This window comes from Eurosta solidaginis, chromosome 4, assembly GCF_040869045.1.
Source record: "Eurosta solidaginis isolate ZX-2024a chromosome 4, ASM4086904v1, whole genome shotgun sequence".
Taxonomy (NCBI): domain Eukaryota; kingdom Metazoa; phylum Arthropoda; class Insecta; order Diptera; family Tephritidae; genus Eurosta; species Eurosta solidaginis.
Window position 1 is genome coordinate 185,247,513 of NC_090322.1, and position 27,430 is coordinate 185,274,942.

A 27,430-nucleotide genomic window follows, 5' to 3' on the forward strand; every position below is an offset into this window, starting at 1 on the left:
ATGTTAAACCTACAAAAAAAGATTTAAATATATGAGCAATAAAATTAAAGTACAACACTAAATTTTTTAACAACAAAAGGTTTTTTGTTAACCAACACTCGGCACATAAAAGCATAACAATTTGGTAAATTTTTGTTGATGACTAAAAGCGGCCGCATGAAATCAATGACCCAAAAAAACGTAAAAAAGTACAGCAAAGCAATAAAAGACTAAAAAAGTTTTTGAGTAAATACGAACAGAAGAAAAATGAAGAGGTTAGAAGAACAAATTACGCATAAGGGAAGGTCAATGCCATCGGAAAATACGCGAGATGCATTTAAGTTTTCACACTTCAACTGAACTGGAGTGGGTATTTAGAGACGTTTAATAGTGCTTGGTAGACTTTTGGAAGTAAAATGATTTTTTTATGTGTAAACATCTTTGCTCACGGTAGGGCTCCCCATCCTGAGTGTTAGCGTAAGGTGAAAGCTTAAGTGCAAGCGTAAGCGCAGGCTATGTAATGTATGGTATATGGGGGATATACAAAAATGTAATATATTTATTTTAGAAATGTCTATTTAATATATGTGCATATCCAAAAACTAAAATTTATATTCAAATATTCATATTTATATATATATTTATTTATTTATATTTATTTGGAATGTAAGGGTGTACATATAAGACTGTAGAGTGTAAATGCGGACGTAATGTGTGCAATTAATATACACCAATACAAATAAAGATCTCTGAGTATATGCACAATTTGTATGCATGCCATCGCACTAAGAGATGTATACACTGCTGTTTTGCTGTAAATAAAGAGCAAAAGTAAACATGAGCAAATGCCTGATTATTATTACTGCTACAAAAAGTGCTTACAAAAACTAAGCACTTGGTTAGGTAATTAGATTTAAGTTGCAATGTGTTCCTCTATTGAATTTTGTTGGTTGTAACATCTTTGATCAGTTTCTGGTTAGATTTATAGGAAATATAAAAGAACAAGCAATGGATAAAATAAAATAAAATAAAATAAAAAAATTGTAATAAAATAAAAAGAAACAAAATAAAATAATGATAGAAAAATATATAAAAAAATAAAATAAATTAAAAAAAAAATAAAAAAAATAGATAAAATAACATTAAATTAAAAAATATCAAAAAAAAAAAAACAAAAAATAAAATAAAATAAATTAAAACAAAACAAAATAAAGTATAGATAAAAATAAAGTAGAATAAAATTAAATAAAACAAAAGAAAAAAAAAGAAAGTAAAATAAAATATAAAAAAAATGTAACAAAAACATTCAAAATAAAATAATAATTATTTTTGTGCCATCGGCCCATTGATAAAGGATTCCAGATTCGATTCGAACTCAAGCCCAGAACAATAATTTTTTTATGATAATTATTGCTTTTTTTTAATATGTCTATAATTGAAAAATTATTTTATAATTTGGAGTAGAAGATAGAAAAATTGTCAGACACCAGAAGAGACTAACAAGATATAATCGAAAGAGCTGTCGTTTTGTCCACCCTGATATCAAGCTGTTCAAATGTTTCCCAAATTATTTAAGGAATTCAAAATTGCTTCAAATAAATGTTTTCATACATTTAAAAGCAATGAGGGCAATCCCCCGCTTACCTCATATAAGAGGATACTTTTTTCGATTTTGTATCGAAAAACTATCGATTTATCGGCGAAAAACTATCATTTCGTTAGTGTTATAGTATTTGTTATCTGATTGTTAAAAATTTCCTATAGTAGTATTATTGAAATCTTATCGATTTGTTATCAGAAAGTTTTAATTACCTACTCGACTTCCGTTCATAAGAGTTAAGACACGTCTGTAAAAACAGATATTGACAAAAAGCTAGAGTAAGGTATTAAGTTTTATGAGAATATTTTTTTAACAAATTCTTTTAGCTCTCTCATAATTTCATCTCGTATACCAGAGTACTATGCACTACAACAACTTTCTTTTCATAACCTTATTGCTCATTAAGCAAGCACATTTCAAATTTATTCTTAAACTTTCCCACCCTAAAAAACTTTAAAATATTTTATTAAGTTTTTTTTTTTTAATAAACTTAAACTTTCTAAACAATGCACTAATTTCCTAGTACAAGAATCATATATAACAACTTGTTGCACCGGATGCAATTGCTTGGAAACACATCTACACAGCAAACATCATAAAATAAGACCTTGCTTGCATACTTTACCTAGAATATAATGTTGAAATAGATTTTCTTGTGTAAAGGGAAAAATGTGTAATAAATCTGTGGCGGGAAGGTCATTAAGTGTAGTTTTCTATTATTAGCGTTTACTATTCGTACTCACATACTCACAATTGTACTTACATACATATGAACATATATGTGTTTATAACTAAATACCTTCGCAAGAATGCGTAAATAAATATGTGCATATGTACGATTATATACATATGTATGTATGTTCACACATGATTATACATTTGCACGTCAGCCAGCTGAGCGTGAGAAAATTGCCAAAGGAAATACACCTGCTAAGCCAAATTGCCCCTAGAAGGGTTTTACTATTTCAATTAAGTCATATTCGTTTCTCTTAGATATTTCAGTACACGTCTATATCTGTTTGCAGTCCATGAGTGTTTGTATGCGTAAATATATGATTGTAGGCTAGCTTGTATCACAAAACTCTAAAGTTGTGCTTTTCCAGAGTATGCGGTTTGTGGTATGCTGAATTTGACGGCAAATAAACCGCAAATGGCTTAGCTTAAGAATTGTTAAGCTGAAGCAATAAAAAAAAATATTAAGAACTCAGTTTCAGAAAATACAAATATAATAATTGTGTTCCTGGGTGACTCAGCTAAGCTCAAGCCTGATTCAAATTTGCTCCGAAAGTTTTTAGCTACACGATGTAGAAATATATAGTTTTCCAAACATAGAGTTAAGGCTGGGTGTCAAACCGCTACTTCAAAATGACTTTATTGTATAACTACGTCAAAAACATTTAGTTTGATATCTATGTTGGCATATCCGTTTTCGCAAAAAAAATATATATGTATAGGAATTTTGGGGATTTCCTGATTATTATGCACCTTCTACTAACGTTCGAATCGCTGAATTGTCGAATAAATAACTACAATATTCAGTATAGCAAAATGGTCTTTATTTAGTCTACTTTGGGAACAGTACTTTACAATTATACTTCACAACTAATAGCGTGTTTAAATCAAACTGATTACTGATTCCTCAGCTTGTGCCGCTTTTATACTCTCGGTTTTCTCGTTCGCCCAATTCCCCTAAGGTCTAGTCGTTTCGCAAACATGTGTTCAAGAACAGTTGTATGTCATGCTTGGTTACCCAGCTATATACATGTGTATGTGTGAGTAACAACTTCCTCTCTTAGCTGATGACTACATGTGTGTATGTGAGATATATATCTTCACTTTGTGCTGCTGGTTATGTGTGGAATATACTTCGTTGCCTTGTACATAAGCGTAGCCACTTACCGTTCTAGTTGTTGTGATTATTTACTAACAATATAGCGATGTCAACATTCGCCACAATATATATATATATATGCAATAGGTGGCAACCTTTGTAGCAAACTAAGCAGCTTTGTAGGCAAACTAAGCAGCGAAGATGGCAGCGAAAATGAAAAGGGATAAATATGTTAAGGTTGGGTGGCAGCTCGCTTATATTTTACACGTATTGATATAACTCAATTGTTGTGTCTCATTATGTTTCAAATAGGGGATTAATTGGGAAAATCATCCTAAATGGCTACACCCAAGTAAAAAATCCTTACGAGATTATAGTGGTTATAAATATAAATTGAGACATTTTTAAAAAATTTGGTATACTGGCATACCTGTGCCTAGAATGGATTGTCGAAATCGAGCTATTACCACGTCTACTTTTTCGTTTTCAAAAATTTCGAAAAATGGAATAAAATGTGATAATTCTTTATGAAAGATAGATAAAGTGATGAAACTTAATATGTGGGTTAACTTTATGACAGGAAATATGAATTTGGAAAAATTTTGGAAAATGAGCGTGGCACCGGCTACATTTCGAGGAAGAAAATTTTAGTCTTTGAAGTCGTAAATCCAAAGCCGTTGAAGATATCACGCCGAAATTCGTCAAGGGGGTTGTACCCGCTACTGTACATTCACTTAATGAAAATCAACAAAATTGGTTGGCAACCACGCTCTTATTAAAAAAATCTATACAAAAATTTCAAAAATAGAAAAAAAATTTGCGATAATTTATTACTAACGACCAATGAAGAGACGAAACTTGATACGTGATTTGACTTTAAGACGAAAAATAAAAATTTAAAAGAAGAAAATTTAAAAGTTTTTAACGATTTTTTTCCTCCAGACGAAGAGCCACTTCCTTATTTTTTCAACTTTTATTTTCATTTTGGGTTGACCCAAGGCGAATTCAGTATCAGGTGTTTTAATTCCATCAGCTGATTGCTTCTCCTTGATATTCTCCATATAACGCCATGGTACAACAGTATGTATCGAAATAAAGCAATTTTTGGCATTCTCCTGCTCGTAGAATGGATTTGCATTCGCTTTGCCATCACTTTGCCTTGGGTTGGCCCCAAAATTCCTTTGAAATGTAGATATATAAAAAATATTTCTAATTTCTAAGATACCATAAAAGAAAATTTAATTGACTTTAAAAGAGATTTGGGCACATATTCACAGTGATCGTTAATTCATATATAAAAGTCTGGTGGGCTAATGCCCTACACATATAACCATTTGCCAACAAATTATCCGCTGTTTACGCCAACTTCCGCTTCATTTCCACTAATTCATCGTAATAAAATTTTGTTGCTCGTTCTCAAATGTGTCACAATTTTCCGCTTTGATAATTTTAATACTATTTTCATTGGCGTTATTGTTGTTGTACAAATTAGATTTTTCCGTTGACTCTTAAAATATAGCATTTTATTGCGCATAGCTGGTTTTGTGGTTGATTTTGGAGTTTTTTTTTTTTTTTTTTATTTTTCGTAATGGTGCATTTAGATATTATTCATCTTTTTAAAGTTAAAATAGATATATACATAATATGTATATATATAAACTTAAAATACAAGCGTACGTAATCACATATAACTTAGTTTCAACAGAAGAATATCAAACCTCACACGCTTCTGTTGCATCACCGTAAATAAGAAGCTAAGATATGCTTTCTATATTTATGAGTACGGTGGGTTTAGTCGAAGGCTGGGTGGCTCAGGGTCGAGGAGAAGCCTCTTCACGTTCACTAATGAATACTCTGTAGCTTTGCGCGACAGTCTCCCATTTTCATTGCTTGGCAATCTGTATGGGAGGGAGTTGATGATTGATTCGCTATTTCAGGGTGAAAAACGAAGCAGGCGGGTAAAGATGAAATTGATAGACGTTGAAGCAGCTGCCGAAAAATCGAAAAACGGTTGACTGGTCAACGAATATAAAAAAACACACTTTACAGTAACTTGACGCATTCCGAAAAACTGCACATGCATCAGTGAACAAAAAATTGGCGAGGCAAATGGTATCCATAATGGCTAGTATTTAATGTGGAACGGTGGATAGTCGGCCGATGAATGGTGGAGCAATGAGAAAAAAGTTGGTATCAAAGTTACAGATAGATGGAGTGCAGTCGAGCTGGTGAACGATGGACCTGCGAAAAATTGATGATGAATGGTGGGGATAGATAAAGCGTCAGCCGGGAATAATGAGCCCGGGAGTGTTTGATTGATGCCAACAGTGTATCTAGAGACAGATCGGTGCCTAATAAGGAGATGCCTAAAGTGAACGATGAATCGGTTAACGGTGAGCCGCTTTCCTAATAACCAGTAGATTGATAGCTCAATGTATATAGTGGCTGTTTTGGGGACGACGATATGGCGGACCGTCAAGAGAGTAATAGCAACAGAAATCTACATGCAGAAGCGAGAACGAAAATGCAAATGACAACTTTTATCAAAGTGCATCAACTAAAAGCTTTTTTTTATTTTAGAAAATTTAACGAAAAATTTCTATCAATTTTTTAACTAAAACTATGCATTTTTGAAAAATTCAAAGATTCATGAAAATTTTCGAACGTTTTATTTGAAGTACTCTGAATTCTTTGAGTATGCAATTTTATAGGTCCATAACTTTTAGTTTTAATATAAGACGCCTATTGGAAAAAAATCAACTTGTTCCTTGTAAGATTAAAATTGATTGGGATACAAAACTGCATATCCAAAAAAATTCAATAGACTTTAATTATAAAGTCAGGAAAAAGGTCCAACTCTCACAAGAAACGCAAAGTATAAGTGTGTGGAAGGCAAGAAAAAAATTATTTCAAAGTATAAACTAACCCTACATAAATCGACGGATGCAGGGCCAGAAGGAAACACGGGAGTGAGAAAACATTTTGAAATACATACAAGTCAGAGTTAGTGAAAATGAAGAAAGAGAGCGAGAAAGGGGGAGAGAAAAGGAAGAGTGGGATATAGAGGGGTCAGTAGAGAGTGAGAACGAAATAAGAGGTGCACCAAATAGGGGATTGTGTGGATGAAAGGAATAGGGGAATGAGATTTGAAGATAGAGCAAAAAATTAATAGAGAAGTGAAAGGTATGAACAGTGTTGCCAGAACTTTTTCAGAAAAAGGCTAGATTAAAAAAAAAAGCTAAAAAAGGCTAAATAAATTTTTTAAGGCTAAGAAAAATAGCTAAAAGTTTAAGGCAATTTTCTATGCGTTTTATAAATTGTTTTCATAAGACATAACAGAATACAAAATTTAAATAAATTTTTACTCCATTTTCATAAAAAATATAAAAAATAAAGTGAAGTGAAATTCAGAAACATGTTCTAGTAACCATCTCCGTTTGTAAACTTTGTAATTTTTCTCTAATATCAATATTAAAAAAATAGTTAGCAATTGCTGTGTTTTAATTTAAAAGAGATATATGATAACTAAAACTCCATTGCGGATTGCAAGTTTTCGTAATATGTTTGAGGTAAATGGTTTTGCAAAATAAGAATGCCGATAGAACTATTTTTAACAAGGAAATCAACTTTTGGTCCCATTAAAGAACCCTTGAAATATGTAAACTCTACATTCCTCACTGTCGGACAACCTCTCTTTCAAGTTTTTGGTATGTGTTTTGCACCGACTCCAAACGATATCTGGCAAATGATTTTTTGGACATGACACTTTCTGGACTGACCGACCCACTGCCGATGAGTGACCCCTGGCTAAATAAAGTTTTGAAATAGGTTATTATGAATATGAGTAAAGGAATTTGAAGTCAGATGGTGTCTTATTGTAAGAAATTTTTTATGTGCAATAAAACTTAAAATAAGGTTATACTATGGTACACCAAACCGTGCTCAACCTCGTTATTATGTGAGCATATTTTGGGTGGGCTATATATAAGCCTTTTATAAAAGGTCCTAGTACAGCAAGTATTTTCTTTTAATAAGGCCTTATGTAAGTTAGCCTTATTTTTGTTGGTCCGTAAGCCTTACAATATAGTTGTTATATTCTACCTTATGCCTTACGTAACTTTTACTTTATACGAGCTATAATCCTTACACACAACAGTATTTTTCAAATAAATATTATGCCTGTTGAGATAAGTACAGAAAAACAAGGAGTTATCAAATTCATGTGGATGCGATTTGCAACGGGTCGAGTCCGTCGTTTTACGCATCATATATGTATCATTGCATAGCTCTTTTCTCTACATGTGGACTTTGACACCCAGTTAAATGCTTCTGAAAAACAAAAACATTCAATCTCGCTCGGAAGCAGTTTCGCAGCAATAGAATCGAGTGACAAACACAGGGAACGAAAGCGATATTCGGATAATGTTGCCTTAAGAAAGTTACTACGCCTCGATTTCTACCTACCATAATGCCAACAGTATATGTTCCTTAGCCCCTCAAATTTTTTAACTCTATCCCAAATACATTCGATGTTCTTAAAATTGAATCTACATAAAACTGTTTATCTAGATTTTTTTTTTTTGAAGAAAGCTAAAAGAGCTGAACAATTTCTAAAAAAAAAAACTTAAAGCTAAATCGCAACTTTTCAAGCTAAACGGCGAAAAAAGCTAAATCTAGCTTGAAACAAGTAAGGAAGGTTAAGCTCAGGTGTAACCGAACATTACATACTTAGTTGAGAGCTATGGTGACAACATAAGGGAAAATAACCATGTAGGAAAATGAACCGAGGGAAACCCTGGAATGCGTTTGTATGACATGTGTATCAAATGAAAGGCATTAAAGAGTATTTTATGAGGGAGTGGGCCATAGTTCTATAGGTGGGCGCCATTTAGCGATATCGCCATAAAGGTGGATCAGGGTTGACTCTAGAATTTGTTTGTACGATATGGGTATCAAATGAAAGGTGCTAATGAGTATTTTAAAAGGGAGTAAGTAATCCTTAGTTCCATAGGTGGACGCCGTTTCGAGATATCTCCATAAAGGTGGACCAGGGGTGACCCTAGAATTTGTTTGTACAATATGGGTATCAAAAGAAAGGTGTTAATGAGTATTTTTAAAAGGGCGTGGGGCTTACTCTATAGGTGGACGTATTTTCGAGATTTCGCCATAAAGGTGGACCAGGGGTGACTCTAGAATGTGTTTTTACTATATTGGTATCAAATTAAAGGTATTAATGAGAGCTTTAAAAGGGAGTGGTGGTAGTTGTATATATGTGAAGGCGTTTTCCAGATATCAACCAAAATGTGGACCAGGGTGACCCAGAACATCATCTGTTGGATACCGCTAATTTATTTATATATGTAATACCTGCCAAGATTTCAAGGGTTTTTTATTTCGCCCTGGAGAACTTTTTCATTTTCTTCTACTTAATATGGTAGGTGTCACAACCATTTTACAAAGTTTTTTCTAAAGTTATATTTCGCGTCAATAAACCAATCCAATTACCTTGTTTCATCCCTTTTTTCGTATTTGGTATAGAATTATGGCATTTTTTTTATTTTTCGTAATTTGCGATATCGAAAAAGTGGTCATAGGTCATAGTCGGATTTCGTTCATTTTTTTTACCAAGACAAAGTGAGTTCATATAAGTACGTGAACTAAGTTCAGTAAAGATATGTCGGTTTTGAACTCAAGTTATCGGGTTAACGGCCATGCGGAAGGACACACGGACGACTGTGTATAAAAAATGGGTGTGGCTTCAGCCGATTTCGCCCATTTTCACAAAAAACAGTTAGCGTCATAAAATCTATGCCCTACCAAATTTCAAAAGGATTGGTTAATTTTTGTTCGACTTATGGCATTAAAAGTATCCTGGACAAATTAAATGAAAAAGGGCGGAGCCACGCCCATTTTGAAATTTTCTTTTATTTTTGTATTTTGTTGCACCATATCATTACTGGAGTTGAATGTTGACATAATTTACTTATATACTGTAAAGATATAAATTTTTTGTTAAAATTTTACTTAAAAAAAAATTTTTTTTAAAGTGGGCGTGGTCCTTCTCCAATTTTGCTAATTTTTATTAAGCGTACATATAGTAATAGGAGTAACGGGTCTGCCAAATTTCATCACAATATCTTCAACGACTGCCAAATTACAGCTTGCAAAATTTTTAAATTACCTTCTTTTAAAATTGGGCGGTGCCACGCCCATTGTCCAAAATTTTTCTAATTTTCTATTTTGTGTCATAAGCTCAACACACCCACAAAATTTCATCGCTTTATCCGTCTTTGGTAATGAATTATCGCACTTTTTCGGTTTTTCGAAATTTTCGATATCGAAAAAGTGGGCGTGGTTGTAGTCCGATTTCGTTCATTTTAAATAGTGATCTGAGATGAGTACCCAGGAACCTACACACCAAATTTCATCAAGATACCTCAAAATTTACTCAAGTTATCGTGCTAACGGACGGACGGACGGATATGGCTCAATCAAATTTTTTTCGATCCTGATGATTTTGATATATGGAAGTCTATATCTATCTCGATTCCTTTACAACCAACTGTTATCCAATCAAACTTAATATACTCTGTGAGCTCTGCTGAACCGAGTATAGAAAGCTAAAATGGCAACACTGGGTATGAAAACCACAGTTCAGACTGTGTCTAAAGGGTCAGCTAGTATTGTCACGGATATTAGCATCCCTAAGCTATACCATCACTAAGGCGATGCTAAGCGATGTTCACGTCAATAATCAAATCATGTATACACATATATAAGGCAGCCGAGAGATGTCACACACAGATGCATTTACTTATACGCCTATGTGTGTGCGAGAGACTGTAAACTACAAACTCACATACATCTGAGAGACGCTGAAAAGTAGAAAATTGTAAACAAGTAGAAACTATATGAGAACTATAAACACTCGAAATAGTTGGTAAGTTCTGGAAATAGAAGAGCCTAGATGTATGCAGCGTAAACTATAAAAGCGGCACAAGCGAGTAAAATGTAATTCAGTTTGATTTGAGATTTGGATTAAGCGCTATCTAGCGAGCTATAGCAGTATTATTTTGAATAGTAGAGTTTCATTTGAGCTGTAAATAAGTTTGGTTAATAAGCAAGATATTCGTTGCAAAGTATAAGTGTTATTGTGAAGTACTTGAATAAAGGCCATTTTGCATTATTACATATTGGAGTTATTTATTCAACAGTTTAGCGATACGAACTTAGCAGAGGGTTGCAAATAAGAGGATTTGCAGAAAATTCGTTACAGTATATAATTTTTAAACTTTTTATTACTCTGATTATTCAAACTTATTATTACTCTGATCGTGCAGAATAAAGTGAAAATTTTTCGCAGTTATTTGCATTTTTATATTTTCATTATCCACTCTATCGGTATTAAGTATTATATAACAACGCATTCTATAGACGCTTTACGAGTAAAATTACAAATTATCTGCAAAATGTGTACCTTAATGCTTAAACTAATGCCGGCAACATAATCAATCGCACATATAACTTAGTAGATATATTTGCCTGTATGTATTTAACTAACTGCCCACAACCAATAATAATCATCATAATAATAATTATTATGGCAATATAATATGATCGTAAATTTTTTCATTAATTAAAGAGGGATTGAATTTTATGTATACAAATAATAGCAATTAAATGAAATTTAACACCAAATCGAGGGGCTTAATAACTGATATTAAATGGGACGACAATTTTGTGAATTCAGTTTACGTAATTGAATATAATAATTTGTATTGATTAAAGTCTTTGGTATAAATATATGACGAAAAGGTTGCTTGTAGAGGTATAATTTGTAGCTACATACAAAAATATAAAATGAGACAAGTAAGGAAGTCTAAATTTCGGGCGAAACACAACAACCAGTTTCTTGCTCTTATGTATATAGTGAGGATACACTTAGGAAAAAATGTTACGAGCAATAAATAATTGGAGGCCGAAAATATAATATACCTTATACATATGCAAATATCGTATGCCGTTAGAAGCTTTAACACAGTTACTATCACAAAATGTGTTTTTTTTTCTTATAACATTATGAAATTGAGAAATACATAAACATTTTGGAAATTTTTGTGAAAATTTTTGCTCAGATATGCCAAATTGTAAAATGATAATTAATAATATGAGGTTAATAAACTCAACAAGTTTCATCACTTTATCAGTATTTGATCATGCGTCATGTCAGTTTTTGGTTTTTCGAAATTTTCGATATCGAAAAAGAGAGGGTGTGGTTATAATCTGATTTCGACAATATTCAATACCAATTTAGTTTGAGTTTCAGATACTTAAGCTCGTGTGCTAAATTTGGAGAAGATATCTCATCTTGCTCAAGTTATTATGTTAACAGCCAGCCGGAAGGATAGACGAAAGGATGAGTATGAAAAGTGGGCGTGGTTTGCTACCCATTTCGATTTTTGTTCCGCCAATTGTAGAAAAAATTAAGAGGAGTACCTACTACGCAAACTGGAAGAGAAGCTTGGTCTAAAATCTCTTCGGAGGTTATCGCGCCTTACATTTATTATTTTTTTTTTATTTAGTATAGAGGGACTATCTAAAAAAGTGCGTGACCACACCGACTTAAAAAAAAGTATATTTAAATGTCATGATTTGCTAAAGCATTACACCACTGAGTTGGAGTATTAGACTTCTTTCAATACTTTTATTTTTTCAAAAAAAGTTTGTTTAAAAGCTGACGTGCTTGTCAACCGATTTTGCAAATTTAAAATGAAAGAAATAAGAAAATTGCAACATGATATCTATAACGGATTTTAATTTCCAGTTTGCAAAACTTTCAAACTTTCTTCTTTTAAATGTGGGCGGTGTCATTCTTATTTTGTTTTTTTTTTGCCAAGTTTCTATTATACTCTATAAAATCAACCTACTCATGAAATTTTAACATATTTTCGGCCTTTGGAAATAAACTATTGTATTTTTCCATTTTTCGAAATTTTCGATATCGAAAAAGTGGGCGTGGTTATCATTTAATTTCGCACATTTTCAATTCTAATCTAATTATTCTGGGTTCAGATAAGCCAGTTATTGCATTTTTCAAGTTTTCGAAATTTTCGATATCGAAAAAATGGGCGTGGTTATCGTTAATTTTCACCCATTTTCAATACCAATCTATTTTGTGTTCAGATTAACTAGTATTTATACCAAATTTCGGATGGACGGACAATGCCCAGTAAAGACCTTTTTCGATGCAGGTAAAGTTATGTATAGATCTATATTTATCTTGATTTCTCTATGCCAATACATACAACCGTATGTTAGCACATGCTCATGCTGGGTATAAACAAACTGGTTATAATTATATTCATCAAGGAAATGCAAGCTTACGTTACGTATACACCCAGGCCACCCACATCTTATCCCCAACATACCAACAATATTTACTATGATGATTAATTAATGACAAAAAAATTGGGTCACGTCGAAAACTATTTGCTATTTTTGGGTTAACCAAATACTCAAACTTGTAATAAATATGCTGAAATTTTACATTCTGAACGCAACACTCACCGCTTGTGTAAATATTACTTAGAAGTTTGAAAATTTAATAACCCTTTTCTTTACTTCTTTGCAAAGAAATTGGGTCAAATATACATATAACGAGTGACTATCTCTGAACTGAAAGGTTTTGGGTGTGCACAGTTGCTAACTCTTTACACACGAAAGACAAATAAATTGTTTTATGAGTGTTTAAATACAGGCCATTAGACTTATTGCTACTATTACTTACAGAAATTTATCGAAGATTTATTATGGTTGCATGAACGCAAAACTTATGCGGTGGGCTGATTCAATACCGACCAAAGTAAGGCGCGCGCAGGTTTGCAACAAACTCACATGGGGTAACTGTACTAAATAAACTAAATTCATAATTTATTAGCTTTGTAGGGAAAATCAATGAAAGTAGTAATAGTATGTGGAAGAGGAAACGCATAAAGAGAGCGGAAACTAAAGAAGAATTGAAAGAAAGGAGTACAGGCAAGAAAAGAAAACTTTGAGAGCAGAAATAAAATACAATCCAAATGTGAAAACGGGAGCATATGCTGTGGTCAATGCTGAATAAAATATAAGAAAACATTAAAATACGCAAATTTTAGCGTCTTGCTGGCAAAACTAAATCGAAGCTAATAAATAGGTTTTTTGCTGTAAGAACAAAGTTACAAAAGTTTATTCATTTTCATACTTTTAAGTAGCGTAGGGTTAGGTTAAGTTAGGTTTAGAGGGCGTGCGTGGGAGTTTATCGCGCTTCCACTCGGAGACATATTCAATGCTTGTGAGTGCCGGGTGATGGCACATTCGTCCAACCAGATTACTCCCTAGTGGTCCTCAATGAACCATTTGCTTTCTCTGATAAACCTATTTAGGATAGAAAGATCCACTTTTCCAACCCCTGTTAGACTATAGAAAAGTCTGAGTTAGCTTGTTTGCAGTCCTGGACATCGACAGAGAAATTGATGAATCGACTGCTCTTTCACCTCAACCTAACAGCTTCTGCAGGGCGGGCTTTTTGGTAGTCGACAAACGGCGGAGCTTTGGTGCAATAACGTAATGACTTATGATGAAACTTTTAAGCATTCTCACACTTTTGACGCGTCCAACGACTTTATTTACTTGTCTGCTCAACGCTCTAGATTGATGAGGAGTGTGATGACTAGTACCTAGGACCTACCTCATTATTTTCTAGCTTTTAGTATTATTATTACTTAATGTAAGTATTGTTTTCAATAAAACGTTTCACTTAAATTTTTCTTTAGTTCTTTTATTTAGTATACATTATTAATTTTCATTACTAGCAGCTCATTGTCCATTACTTATTGTTCATTATATATTATTTATTAATTATTACTCAGTATACATTGTTTATTTTATTTCATAATTTATTTTTATCATTATTTATTTTTCGTGAATCGTTATTGACTATTCATTTTCCATTATTAATTAGTCGTTGTTCTATATTGATTATACATTATACATTATTCTTTATTCGTTACGAATTATTCGTTATTCGATATTCCATATACATGTGTTTATTTCCCTTTACTCATCATTCATTAATTCTTATTATTACTTTTTTGTCAATAACTCATTATTCACTTAAATTTATTGTTTGATATTCGTTGAACGAAATTAATTTTTTTTATCTAGTTCTAAAAAGTGCTTGCAATTTTTACTCACTTTAAATAAAAAATGAATGTAAGGCGCGATAACCTCCGAAGAGATTTTAGGCCGAGCTTCTCTTCCAATTTGCGTCGTGCTCCTTTAAATTTTTCTTACAAATTGGCGCGACGGGACCTACTTGTTTTATGCCGACTTCGAACGGCATCTGCAAGGCAGATGAGTTTTCAGTGAGAGCTTTTCATGGCAATAATACACTCAGAGTGCTTGCCAAACACTGTCGAGGGGCAACCCCGCTTAGAAAAATGTTCTTATTATGGAAAAATCTTGTTTCTAAAATTTTGATGTTGCTTTTCCTGGGGCGTGAACCCAGGATCTTCGGTATGCTGGGCGGATCACGCTACCATCACACCACGGTGGCCAACTCACTTTACTCAGTTTACAAAATAAAATCCTATAACCGAAGTATATAGACCGTAACCTGATAACCAGTCAAACGGGAATACGGCAATTATTATTAATCCTTATTCTTTGAAATCATAATTGAATGGAAATTCGATCAAACAATTTTTGCATGCATACGCTGATAATTTTCCATCTTTTACATACACACACGCATATATGTTCTGAATTTCACTTTAATAATGAACTTAAGGAAAATCATATCACGCTTATTAAATTATTAAAATTATGTCAACATTAATGAACTCTTTGCCATATCACACATTATGAGTGAGGCAACAAACAAAAAGTTTATAATTCATGTTGAAACCGTTATACGGCGGTTGCAGCCACAACAGTGATATAATTTTACTGTTAATGTACCTGAACATAAACACATATACAATTATGACTATGTACTACTCATTTATATAAAGTTTGCAATTTAAAGTTCACGAATGTATTTGTTAAAATTCAGCAAACTTGCTGAAAGAGCCAAAGGCATTGAGCACAGCACGAAATTCGGGCTTTGAACATAAAACACAACATAGCTTGATGCAGCCAAGAACGATATCAACTAACTGGGTGGCCGTCGCAGAACTCGATAACGCGACAAATTTTTTAATCACCACAACGTCAACAAATGCATCAGCAGCACAAAATCGCAGCATGTTAAGGCAAAGGCTACAAATTTCTATATACATACTTTGAGTTTTATTTTATAATTTTTATTTTTTAAATTTCATTTGCCTTCATTATGTTTGATGGACTTTGGTGGTTGGTTGCATTGCTGTAGCCTTGGTTTGCGTAATTCGCATTTACGCCCCGATTCTAGTGTGGCAACAACATTCTTCACCACGGTAACGAAATCATGTGGAAACTTTTACACTCTTTTGGTATTCTATCCGCGAAAGTAGCCGGATAATTTTTTACCCACAAAAGTAGGTGGTTACATCGAAAAAACCACACAACAGCTGTTGTTTAGAAAAAGGCTAAACTAAAAAGTAAAGAATTGTAAGCGCAAATAAGTAAAGATAATAGTAAAAAAGTGTTGCCTCTTGCTATATATTATATATGTTGAATAGCCGAATAAATCAAACACGGATTTAAAAATTTAATACTAATTATTTAATGAAATTAGTTAAAGAAATATACTTGTAATTTAACATCGAAATTTATAGAAAGAAAATTAAACTTTAATTTTACATCCGCTTGCTACGGTTGCACGATTCGACTCCCTTTTGGATTCATTCGTTAGTCTTGTTCGATTTTGTTATTAAACAGTAGCAAGGTTGCCATCTGTAGTTGACATATATTTGTTTACATTATGTACTTTCACAGAATAAATTATAATATAGCTATGTAAACTCTTATGCATGTATGTACATATATACACATCGTCTCGTTTATTCGCTAACCTCGTATCTACGAGTGACACATTTTCGATAAAGCCATGGCGGAACCATACACGGTGGCAGCATGGTGACATACCTACAAACATAAATAAAAATTCCATGTACTTTGTTTTTGTAAATTCAATGGACGAATGTCAAAATCTTACTACGTCGGAAGTTGATGTATCAAATCAAATAAAAAATTTTATATTCAGCTGTCGCATGCTGCCACTTTGTATCGTTCCGCCATGGGTAAAGCGAAGAAAACCAACTTTTAAATTTCACCACAGACATTGGTGAGTTTTTCGGTGATGACAGCGTTACCACTTTTGCCAGAATCGCGAATAAAAGAACTGGTAACGATTTTCGGTTACATAATGTTCTGGGTACTATTTTACCGGTAACGCTCAGAATCGGCCCGTTAAAGTCATATTAGCCTTGTTGTTTTTTTTCACGTTCACGTTTGCGCGTAAAAAAAACGCTTAGATAATGCTTAGGAGAGCCATCTGGCGACAACTAGCTACATAACATGTTGTACTGAAAAGCGCAGACACAAACCTCTGGTGGCCATAGTGTATAACATATAGCTGAATCGGTTGCGATGAATAGTGGAAACACACCATTTGTAGAGGTGATGCATAGACACGTAGTTGGATCTGAGTATAATGCGTATAGAAATTTAGGAGTACTAATTTTATGCGCAACAATTTCAGAAGGGTAGAATCAGTCCATATAAAGTTTAAGCATATATGTATATAGATGTAAAAATAAACAAAGGTATTATAAATATGCAATAACAATGCAGCCATATACTTAAATGCATATTTCACGTCAGTGCTGAGCAATAAGCGCGGCATGTAATCAATTGAACTTTCAACGAATATGGAAAGTTGATTATTAAATGAATCCCAAATGTGTGGTAGTTAGTTAATGGTCTCTCCTGTCTGGGAGGAGGAGTTGATCAGCGCAAAACAAAGCTTTATTATTAACCTCACTTACGCGAGGAGAATCCTGTTACAAATATGAATGTATCAAACACATATTTAGCAGCGAGGTTCTGGCGACCACAAGTTCCTCATGTAACTATGGAGTGGGACGCGGGATGGCCATGAAGGTTTAACGTCCTAACATTAAACGTTCCCAAGATGGACGTGCCGGATCTATATCCATCAACATTGAACAACACTCCCCAAAACCTCCCGCGTGTGTTTCTATCGTTAATACAACAATAAAAGAAAATCTGTCTGATGGAAGTTTTGATGGTAGGTCAATGTGAGTGCATCTTTTAACCATAATCTTAATAATCGAATGTTTGGAGTAACGTTTAAAACCAAGTTTTTACTTCGTATAAACCAAAATTATTGCAATCATAATCAGTTTTTGTAATCACAACCGATTTCGCCCAATTCTGCATCACTTTTACCTTACAGCGACTAGACTGTGTACAAAATTTGTGTGCATCGCATTATGTGTAAGAGCATACAAATTTAAATATTCATATTTGTCGCATTGGGGCGTGGTGCTGACCGACAGAGGTTCCAAAGCGAGTTTTCATCGAACAACACAAAACGCAAAGTGGCGCCTCAAATACCCAACAAATACAGACAGGCTCTAGGGTATACAGCTTTAAGGATTACAATGAAATACATATATATGCACAAAATATTGACGTTCCCTTTGCACACAGTTGTAGTAGCGCATGATGGGTCTGCTTTTGACTGCGCCACCCTTGAGCTTTCGTTGGTAGCAAAAGTTCAGAAGGACAAATTTTAACATTTGATGTTTAGCACAATTTATGGTTATTTTGCTTTTGAATAACCTCCAACAAAATTTGTATACAAATTTGTTAAATTTTATAAAGAGGAAATAGCATTTTGCAATGTCCGCTTTCAGGCGTTTTTGTACATAGCTCTCAGCTGTCACACATACAACTTGCCGTAATTCCAGTACACGGTCTGTGCATGTTTTTGCGGTTTATTAAATTTAAGTTAATGTGATCAGTTAATGTGTGTATAGTTGAGTGTTAAAAAAAAAAAAAGAAAAAAGTTTCGGAAATTCGATAATCTTCCATTAAGATATTGTTAGTGCGGTTTTATTTTCGGATATAGCTTGTGTTAGAGGTATCATCGGATGTATTTCACAAAAACGTAGATTTTCTGAAGTTTTTTGGCTTCGATTCAATTTGGTGTGCAAACAAATTTTTGTTTTCAAATCCAGCTATGCTTGCAGTCAGAGAGCCTAAAAGTATGTTTTCGAAAAATAGTTTAAAAAAAATATAAACTTTAATGTTCCTTTCTGAGCAGCTCTTGAGGTTGCTATCACGTTTATTCCGAATACTACCTAGAAGCAAGATTGAGTAGGAGACAGCGCGAATAGCGGTATGTGGTATTACCATTTCAATGTTTAAATTATATATTCGCAAAAATATTTTTAGGCGCTAACTAATCTAAATTCAAAATCAACTAAGATATTGATGCAAAAGTTGGTAGATTGCAAAAATGAAATTGTTTATTGAATGTCAACTGATTACAAAAATATGAAAGGTAGACTGAGTTATCAGTTTTTTATCGAATTCTATGAACTTGCTATCGATAACAAAAGTTTTCGATGAGCTATCAATTTGTTCCTGAAAATTTATGCATTTATTATTGAACATTTTTCGATTATTTATGTAAAATGTATCGTTATACTATCGAAAATTTTTCGATTTTCTATATAAAAGTTATCGATTTGTTAAATGAAAGCTGCCAAGTCGTTACCGGCATGTTAACGATTAGTTCTCTTTTGGAAAGTTATCGTATTGTTTTCGAAAAGCTATGAACATTTTATTAAAAAGTTATCAATTTCTTACCAATTTGTTGCCGGCGAATCTTCGATTTATTACCGAAAATTTATTGTTTTTTTTAATGAAATCGATTTACTATAGCCAACTTATCGATTCTGATATGAAAGTTACCTCTGTTGTTGTTTTAGATACCTCTCCTAGTTCCCGGAAAGCCCCGGAAAGAGCTCTTCAACCAATTACTACAAATATTGTAAAAGTGGTGGCTCTAATCTTAGTCTTTAACCTTTCTTTTGGCGATATAAAGCGAACTCTACACAGCCGATTATTGTTGGAGATCCAACAAGTGAGGGTGGGCCCAGCTCTGTATTATCGGTTTACATTACGGGAACCAATTAGATCTCTGAGCAACATCCTACACTGAGCCTTGAGGAGGACCAAAAATTTAAAAGTGACGGTATACCGTGGCCGTGATAGTAAAACTCATCATTTCCACGAAATTACGGCATGATGGATATAACTCGAAAAAGACAACACTATCAGCAGGTTGAGTAATGTCATCCCGAATACAAGTTTTTCATAAAAATTAAAAAAAAAAAAGACGAATAAGAAATCCTCTATAAATATTTTTTTCTTCAAGGCTTAAGACTAAACAGTTGTATCTACTCGTGAGAGCCACTGGGGTTGTTATGCGTTGTCGTGGTACGAATATATCGCCGCATTCAAAAGACTAGATTTTTCAAAAACTATCTTCTAAATCCTTCACATTTTATGACATAGAAGTCGAGTCCCCGGGAGTGACGTGCGCAATGGTTGGAAATTTAACAGTAATGACTGGGATAAAAAGTTTGTGATTACGGTAATGGCTACCACATGTATTTCTAGAATCTATGTAGATCATATGACTGAGATATTTATTGTCAGATCTCATCATAGTTATTAGGGAAGTGGTTCCTTATTTGCCTGAGGAGCGCACCTAAATCGAACAGTTGCTTATGGTGTTTTCTGCTTTGTTATAATACAGCCGGAAACGGAACGACCCGTGAGACATTTGCGCCTCACCGTGAAAATGCTTCGAGAAAGTATGCAACTTTTGCCGGTGGTTGTCGTTTAAGTCACCTAATTTTTCTTTGGCTTCTATATAAAATCTCTACACTGAAATAGCGATCAAGGCTCTGCATTGTTAACGACCTTGCAAGAAACTCCACAGACTGAATTGAACACGTTTAAGAGGAAAGTTCCTGCTTAGCTACATGTAGTTACTGGCTTAAGCCCTTTTTGGTTGAATAAGAAAATATAGGATGGGAAATGGAAACAAAATGCAATCGAACATTTATGTTTTCATCTTCCTATATTCCTTCGCTATCTACAATGCAGATGATTTCGGTCATCTCTTATGAAGTAGCCAACTAACTTTTAGGCGTGTTGTAAGCTGGATTTAGGATCAGCCTCCTATTTCAGTACAGAATAACTTGATCAAGCTTAAAAGGTCGGCAGTAGCCGCCCACCTATTTTCACAATTTATTTCCACAGCAATGGACGTATGTCACGAGGAGATTTCCGTTGCCATTGAGAAAGCCTACAATGCACGGTCAAGTTTCAGGTAGGATCATAGAATGTCGTTGTAGAAATTAACTGAGCGAAGCGAGTACCAAAGGATTGGGAAGCGAACTGAATGTCCCAATTTGTTTTCATATAAGCGAATGTGAAGATTTCTATAATAGTCATAGACAAAATCGTATGCAAAAAAGTTTTCTTTGTTCTATTATTTTTAGCCTCTCCTTCGATATAAAATTTTTTGATAAGCACAAATTGTCCTTCTAAATTTTTTATTAAAAAATTCAATATACGATAATGATTACGTAATTAATTTTCATTATCTTTTCAATATTTTCTTTTCAGACAAAAATAACGAATCGATACGATATCCGTGCGTATTATTCATTAACATTTCTGTGCCACGCCACGACACGACGTTTTGGAAACGACAACGGTAGCTACTGCCATAAACACACATCAGTCATGCACTCATATCTATATATTTCAACCACCCCAGCACAACACTCAGCTGTCACAACAGCTACGCGGGGGATGACGACGGCGACGACGACGACAACGACAATAGCGATGTCACAAACAACCAACCACCTATGCAGTTTAGGGAAATTGCTGCTGTCATTCAAAATCATAGCCTTCATTACAATCTTCACGTCTTCTACGATCAGCATTACGCAAGCTAAACACCTGTCAAGAAACGGCGACTTAGCGTCGTCACACGATGAAGTTGTCGCATATTCTGCTTCTGTGCCATCAATCTCTTCTTCATCTTCCTATTATGGTGCTTATCAAAATCAACGTTTCGCTATGGAGCCACAAGACCAATCAGCTGTGGTTGGGGCGCGTGTAACGTTACCGTGTCGTGTCATCAACAAACAGGGTGTACTACAATGGACCAAAGATGATTTTGGTTTGGGCACATCACGTGATTTGGGTGGCTTTGAACGTTATTCAATGATTGGCAGCGATGAAGAAGGCGATTACTCATTAGACATTTATCCTATAATGTTGGATGATGATGCACGCTATCAATGTCAAGTTAGTCCGGGACCGGAAGGTCAACCGGCTATTCGTTCTTCTTTTGCGACATTGACTGTTTTAGTACCACCTGAAGCGCCAAAGATAACGCAAGGAGAAGTGATATACACGACAGAGGATAGGAAGGCGGATATTGAGTGTGTTTCAGTGGGCGGCAAGCCTGCAGCGGAGGTGAGTTGAACCTTTGAATGAAATTGAAATTATTAAGTGTCCTAATAAGTGTGCAGTGTGTATAAATTTATTTTAAACTTGATTAGTGTTGAAAGTTCAAGGTTTGCAATAGTGCCAAGATATTCTTAAAAAGGATTCGCGGAGCGGGTTGTAATGAATAGGGGAGACAAGCACCTCTTTTGGTAATAGTATATATATAACTTATAGCTGAATCGGTTGTGATGAATAGTGGACACAGAGAATTTTCGGTCATAGAAGTAGAGAATTGTGTAGAGATGTAGTGGAGAGACATCTGAGTATAATCATACTGAAATTTGGCAGTACTAATTTTATGCGCAACAATTTCATAAGGATGAATAAAGTTATACACTTAGCAGTCCATATAAAATTTAAGTGCATATGTATATAAATGTAAAAAATGCACAGCTATTATAGCGAAAAAGCATAACACAGATCCGCAGCAAACAAATAGCCATGCGATAATGATCACCGCACTATTGCGTGTAGGTAAGGTTAGGTTGAACTGGCCGGCCCATGAGGACCTCAAATTAGGGCGGGTCGCTTTGTATGGACCAAAGTTAACCGATATCGCGCCATTGATTTTTTGATAGGATTTGGGCTCAGGAAAACAAGTTCCACTACGCATACCCAAAAAAATAATTTTCAAGCCTGCGAAATTTCATTTTTTTGACTTTAATTTTTAAAGTTTTTTCATAAGCTACTAAAAAAATTTTCATATGTATACTTATATATTTTTGGGTCGGACAGGGTATACATGAAAATTTTACAATCAAATGAAAATTTTTTTAGTACATCATGAAAAAAACCTTAAAAATCAAAGTCGAAAAAAAGTCAAAAAAATTCAATTTCGCAGGCTCGAAAATTATTTTTTTGGGTATGCGTAGTGGAACTTTTTTTCCTGAGCCCAAATCCTTTCGAAAAATCGATGGCGCGATATCGGTTAATAAATCGACGCAGTCTACCTCACATACATACATAGATAGACTGAATGAGTCCGTAGTGTTAACAGAAGTTTATTTAACGACTAAACTGGAAAACCCTGCCAAAAATCTGCACCTATATTATAAAATAACTCCGTTGTCTTGGCAAATACAATAAGCCTCCTAGAACCTATGCTATTGTGCGTATACAAAAAAAAAAAAAAACTACATGCGCAATAATACTTAAGTCAGTGCGCACCAACGAACTACGGTCACGCTTTCTCCACAATTCGTCTGATACTGCTCTCTTATTTTATTTTTTGTTTTGTGGGTGCTACAGAAATATTCACAAAATGAATGTTTACTTTAGACAAACTTTTCGGCTGTTGTAACAACATTGATTCGACGCGTCATTTTGCCTTCAATCTTTCATTCCAAATATTCAATAATCCCCCTTTAAATCACAATTCAAAGAGCTCCTTTTTACAACCTCCAAAAATAAACTCTTATTTCAAGTACTATTTTTTGAAAGGAGAGTCATCCATATGAAATATGCACCCATTTAGAGCACTAGCACTCACACATCTTGCAAAGAATACAACAAAAAAATTAAAGTAATCGCTTTCCTTTGGTGGTAAAGCTTCTCCAGAATAATTTTTATTATGAACTCGAAAAATGTGCAAAAGGGATAAACAAAAGCTTTCATAAAAACCAAACTTGAGCAAGCATACCAAATTTCAAACTCGAACCCTTTCAACAATTGTCTAGAGAGAATGCATTACTCCCCCACTGGCTCATATCACATACATATGCAAATGAAAGTGAATAACAGTGCCTCACACCTGTGAATTTGTTAACTGTAGCCAGCTATTTTCGCGAGCACCATATTTCCGCAATTCATGTTTTAATTTGTTACGCTTTTTTTTCGTAAAACCATTCATTTTTCCACCTTCAACTTTTACAATCAGCTGTCATCAAACCACAAACCTTACCACACCTCATCACACTTTTACAATTTTTCCTTCATAGATGTTTACATATTCTAGAGCCTGCATACATAACTTGCTTTCCTCGCTTCTTCTTGGAGTTTGCTTTGACAGTTCAGTATAGAATTTTTCAGGCTAGAGGCTCTACAGAACATATGCATCAGGTTGTTTTCGTCGCTTTGCCTTGGAGTTTGCTTTGAGAATTCAGTGTTGACTTTGTGTTGTTGTCTACGTTGAGTGTATGGTTAATTATGCTGTTTGCTGGCTTTGCCCCACAGTTTTGATAGAGCAGTGAGAACTTTATGCTGGCTACTAGTTATTTTTCTCACTTTGTGTCAGTGTTTGCTTTGAAAGTGTATGTGAAGTGTATTATGTAGGCTCTACAAAATTTGTGCGATAAGCGAGGCAAAATTTTACCTGATGGCAGGACCGTTTGTGTTCCATTTTATTACGATTGATTACTTATTTTCGTACAGGTTTTATATCAGACGTTGACTTTGACAGACGAGTTTAGTTGTGGTCTTTCTGCACCGAGTTTGTATAAGCGAAGCAAGAAAAGTTGAGTCAAAAAGTTCTATATAAATAGATTCTTAGATACCACAACAATATCAGGTGAAGTGAGGAAAGTTCTATGTAAATCAGCCTTTAGTGCTTCTTTCCTCGTTATTGTTGTTTTTGCACACTCCACTTTCGCTTATTTATGACCACATCCACCACTCTCTTACTAAAATTTTGTTGATTTGGGTTTTTTTTTTTTGTATTATTATTCACAGATAACATGGATTGATGGACTTGGCAATGTTATAACCAATGACATCGACTATACAACATTGCAAATGCCGGATGAACGTCGCTTCACCGCCCAATCAACACTGCGGTTGACACCGAAAAAAGAGCATCACAATACGACATTCACTTGTCAAGCACAAAATACTGCAGATCGTACATATCGGTCGGCCCGAATACGCGTTGAGGTAAGTATGATGATGATATAGTGAGGAATCGTTTTGTATTTATTTATATTTACATATGAACATACTATATACCGTAGACTAAGTATATGGATACAGGGCCGTAGAGAGAAAATCCGGGCCCGGGACTAAAGAAGTTACGGGCTCCCCATAAAAAAATCCCCTAATACATTTGATTAACTTGAATTAATGATGTCTCATTCATGAATCATTATTGATGGATGACATCAAAAAAATTGTTTGCCACATCAACTAAATGATTTTTGACTAAGAGCTGACAATAAAATTAACACAGAATATTTACTATTTATACTATTTTATTGTAACGTAGAAATAAAATTCCCTTTTAACAGCCACATATTGTTTCAAATAATCTTTTCTAGTTATCTGGTAACATTTTAATACATTTCTAATTTAATTTAATTTATATAAATTTTAATTATTTAATCTAGAAGGTTTGGATATCAAAGAGTGACTTTTCTTGCTTTTTTCGCTGCAAATTTTTTTATAATAATATCAGAATTTAACTGTCTTGCCAAAACGGATTCAACACAAAGCGTGGGAAGTCCTGAAACTCGCTCTTGAGATGAACACTATATATGAAAGTTTTTGATTCTTGAAAGGACGCCGAAGAAACGTTCTGCACTAGCTACAGTGACAGGTATAGTGCAAAAGATACGTAGAGCAACACAAATGTTGGGAAAAGTCGTATACAGATGTTTAACATATGTAGATGGCATTTAGCAATTCCAATGGTGACAGACCTTTATCAAAACTTGCTTCGTAAATATGTTTCAAGTGAATTATTTCGCATTATAAGCTTTCAGAAATGTCCGACTCAAATTTTTCATAACTGCAATTCAGAATCAACGATCACCAGGAATATATTGTTTTTAAAATCAGACTCTGAATCATCCGTAATCATCTCATTTAAATTATCTTCAGAATGTCTTTTGGGGTTTATCTTTCGAATGTCCGGAAACTTTGGCGAGATGTTCAATTGAATAGCAGCTGTTTTGCTTTCGTTTAAAATTGTTTCCCATTGGTTCCTGATCAACTTCAAATCAGCTAATAAGGCATCTATGTCGGACCTCAACATCTATGGTGGCATCTCTAGCTTGGAGGACCAAGTTTTTTTCATTAATGGTAGTCAGTATTTTGAACCAAATTTAGGACAACAAGCTACATTCGAACTTGTTGATGTACTTGATAATGACGGTAACATTTTCGTATGCTTGCGCAGTCAAATTTGGCTTTTGTATGAAAGACTATGAAGAGAGTTCGGTATATTTTTTTGAGGATGTCCCATCGTTGTGGAGAGCTGCTGAGAATAGTAAAACAACTTTGTACAACTCCGTAGAAAGTAATTGCAGCTTCAACACCACATAAATTGAGACTTTGGATTGCACAAGGCGAGTAATCAGCATTCGAGTTTTTGTCGAGAATGAGACGTGGTGCTTCGTTGTAAGCTCCTTTCATATTGGCGCCGTTATCGTACCCTTGTGCACAACAATCTTTTAATGGGATTTCATGTTTACCTAGAGTATGGCAAATTAGATCAGCGATTTTCTGACCAGTTTTTTGGATACAAATCACGAAAGCCAAAAACCGTTCTTGAATTGTAAAATTTGTTGCTTTCGAATGGAAATGGAGTTACCGCAAAATGAACATAGTCAATGTGACTAGCATGAGGCATAGCATCAACGATAATAACAGAATACTTGGCTTTCTTGCCAAGATATAGTTTCTCTCACGTGCTTTGCAAAAATTCCTATGAACTCGTTCTGAATGTCTAGGGAAAGATAGTGAACTTGTAAACGTTTGTGCTGCCGTTGTGAAATCCTTACTTTCTCCAAATGATCTCTAAGTATCGGATCATAATGGCTTATGGGATCTTAGATGCCCAAAAAATGTCTATCGTTTCGTTCACCAAGATATATACTTTCGCCTTTGAAAGCTAGGCCTCTTTCACCCAAAAATAAAATAGTGTCCAAAATTCTATATAAAATTTCTTTCCACTTTTGGGTTTCAGTGATTAGCTGTTCATAGATTAGCGTATCAATTGTATCCTCCTTTTGAATTAGATTTTGTAAAGATCGCCATTGAGTATAACATTTAATGTGATCTTGAGTATTTTCGTGTGATGGCAGTTTATCGTGTAGCTCCTTCCACACCTGGAATTTCGAATATCCGCACAACAAATTTTAGGTCGATTTAGTAAAGTATTGGTGCTTAACAGACGACATGGAAGGTAATAAAAAGCATTGCTACTGGCACTCCACACCAATCAGTCAGGCTCCACTTTCTCTCCATTTGGCAAGATTCTGTTTAACAACGAGGTAGGAAATGCCTCGTCATGACACTCACATGGAAAAATAACAGGACAATTGTGATGACCTCATGTAAACATACATTTTTGTTTTATGTTTTTATTGTCACCTCAGGCTCAGGCAAAAAATTATTATCAATATACGTTGCTTTTTAAATTCGGCTTAAAATTTGCATATGGAACAACTAAAGACTCTCGTGAATTAAAAAAAAAATGTGTTAGTACCTCTAAATCGCGG

General features: G+C 34.2%; 1 protein-coding gene across 1 annotated transcript in view; it reads left to right on the forward strand.

Annotated features, from left to right (window-relative positions):
- rst (roughest) overlaps positions 1 to 27,430 on the forward strand; it is a 133,390-nt gene that overhangs the window by 72,741 nt on the left and 33,219 nt on the right. The window contains exons 3-4 of the mRNA XM_067784175.1: positions 21,102 to 21,965; positions 24,666 to 24,866. Of these exons, the coding sequence (XP_067640276.1) occupies positions 21,222 to 21,965; positions 24,666 to 24,866 (945 nt within the window). The 5' untranslated portion in view covers positions 21,102 to 21,221. The remainder of the gene's footprint in view (positions 1 to 21,101; positions 21,966 to 24,665; positions 24,867 to 27,430) is intronic.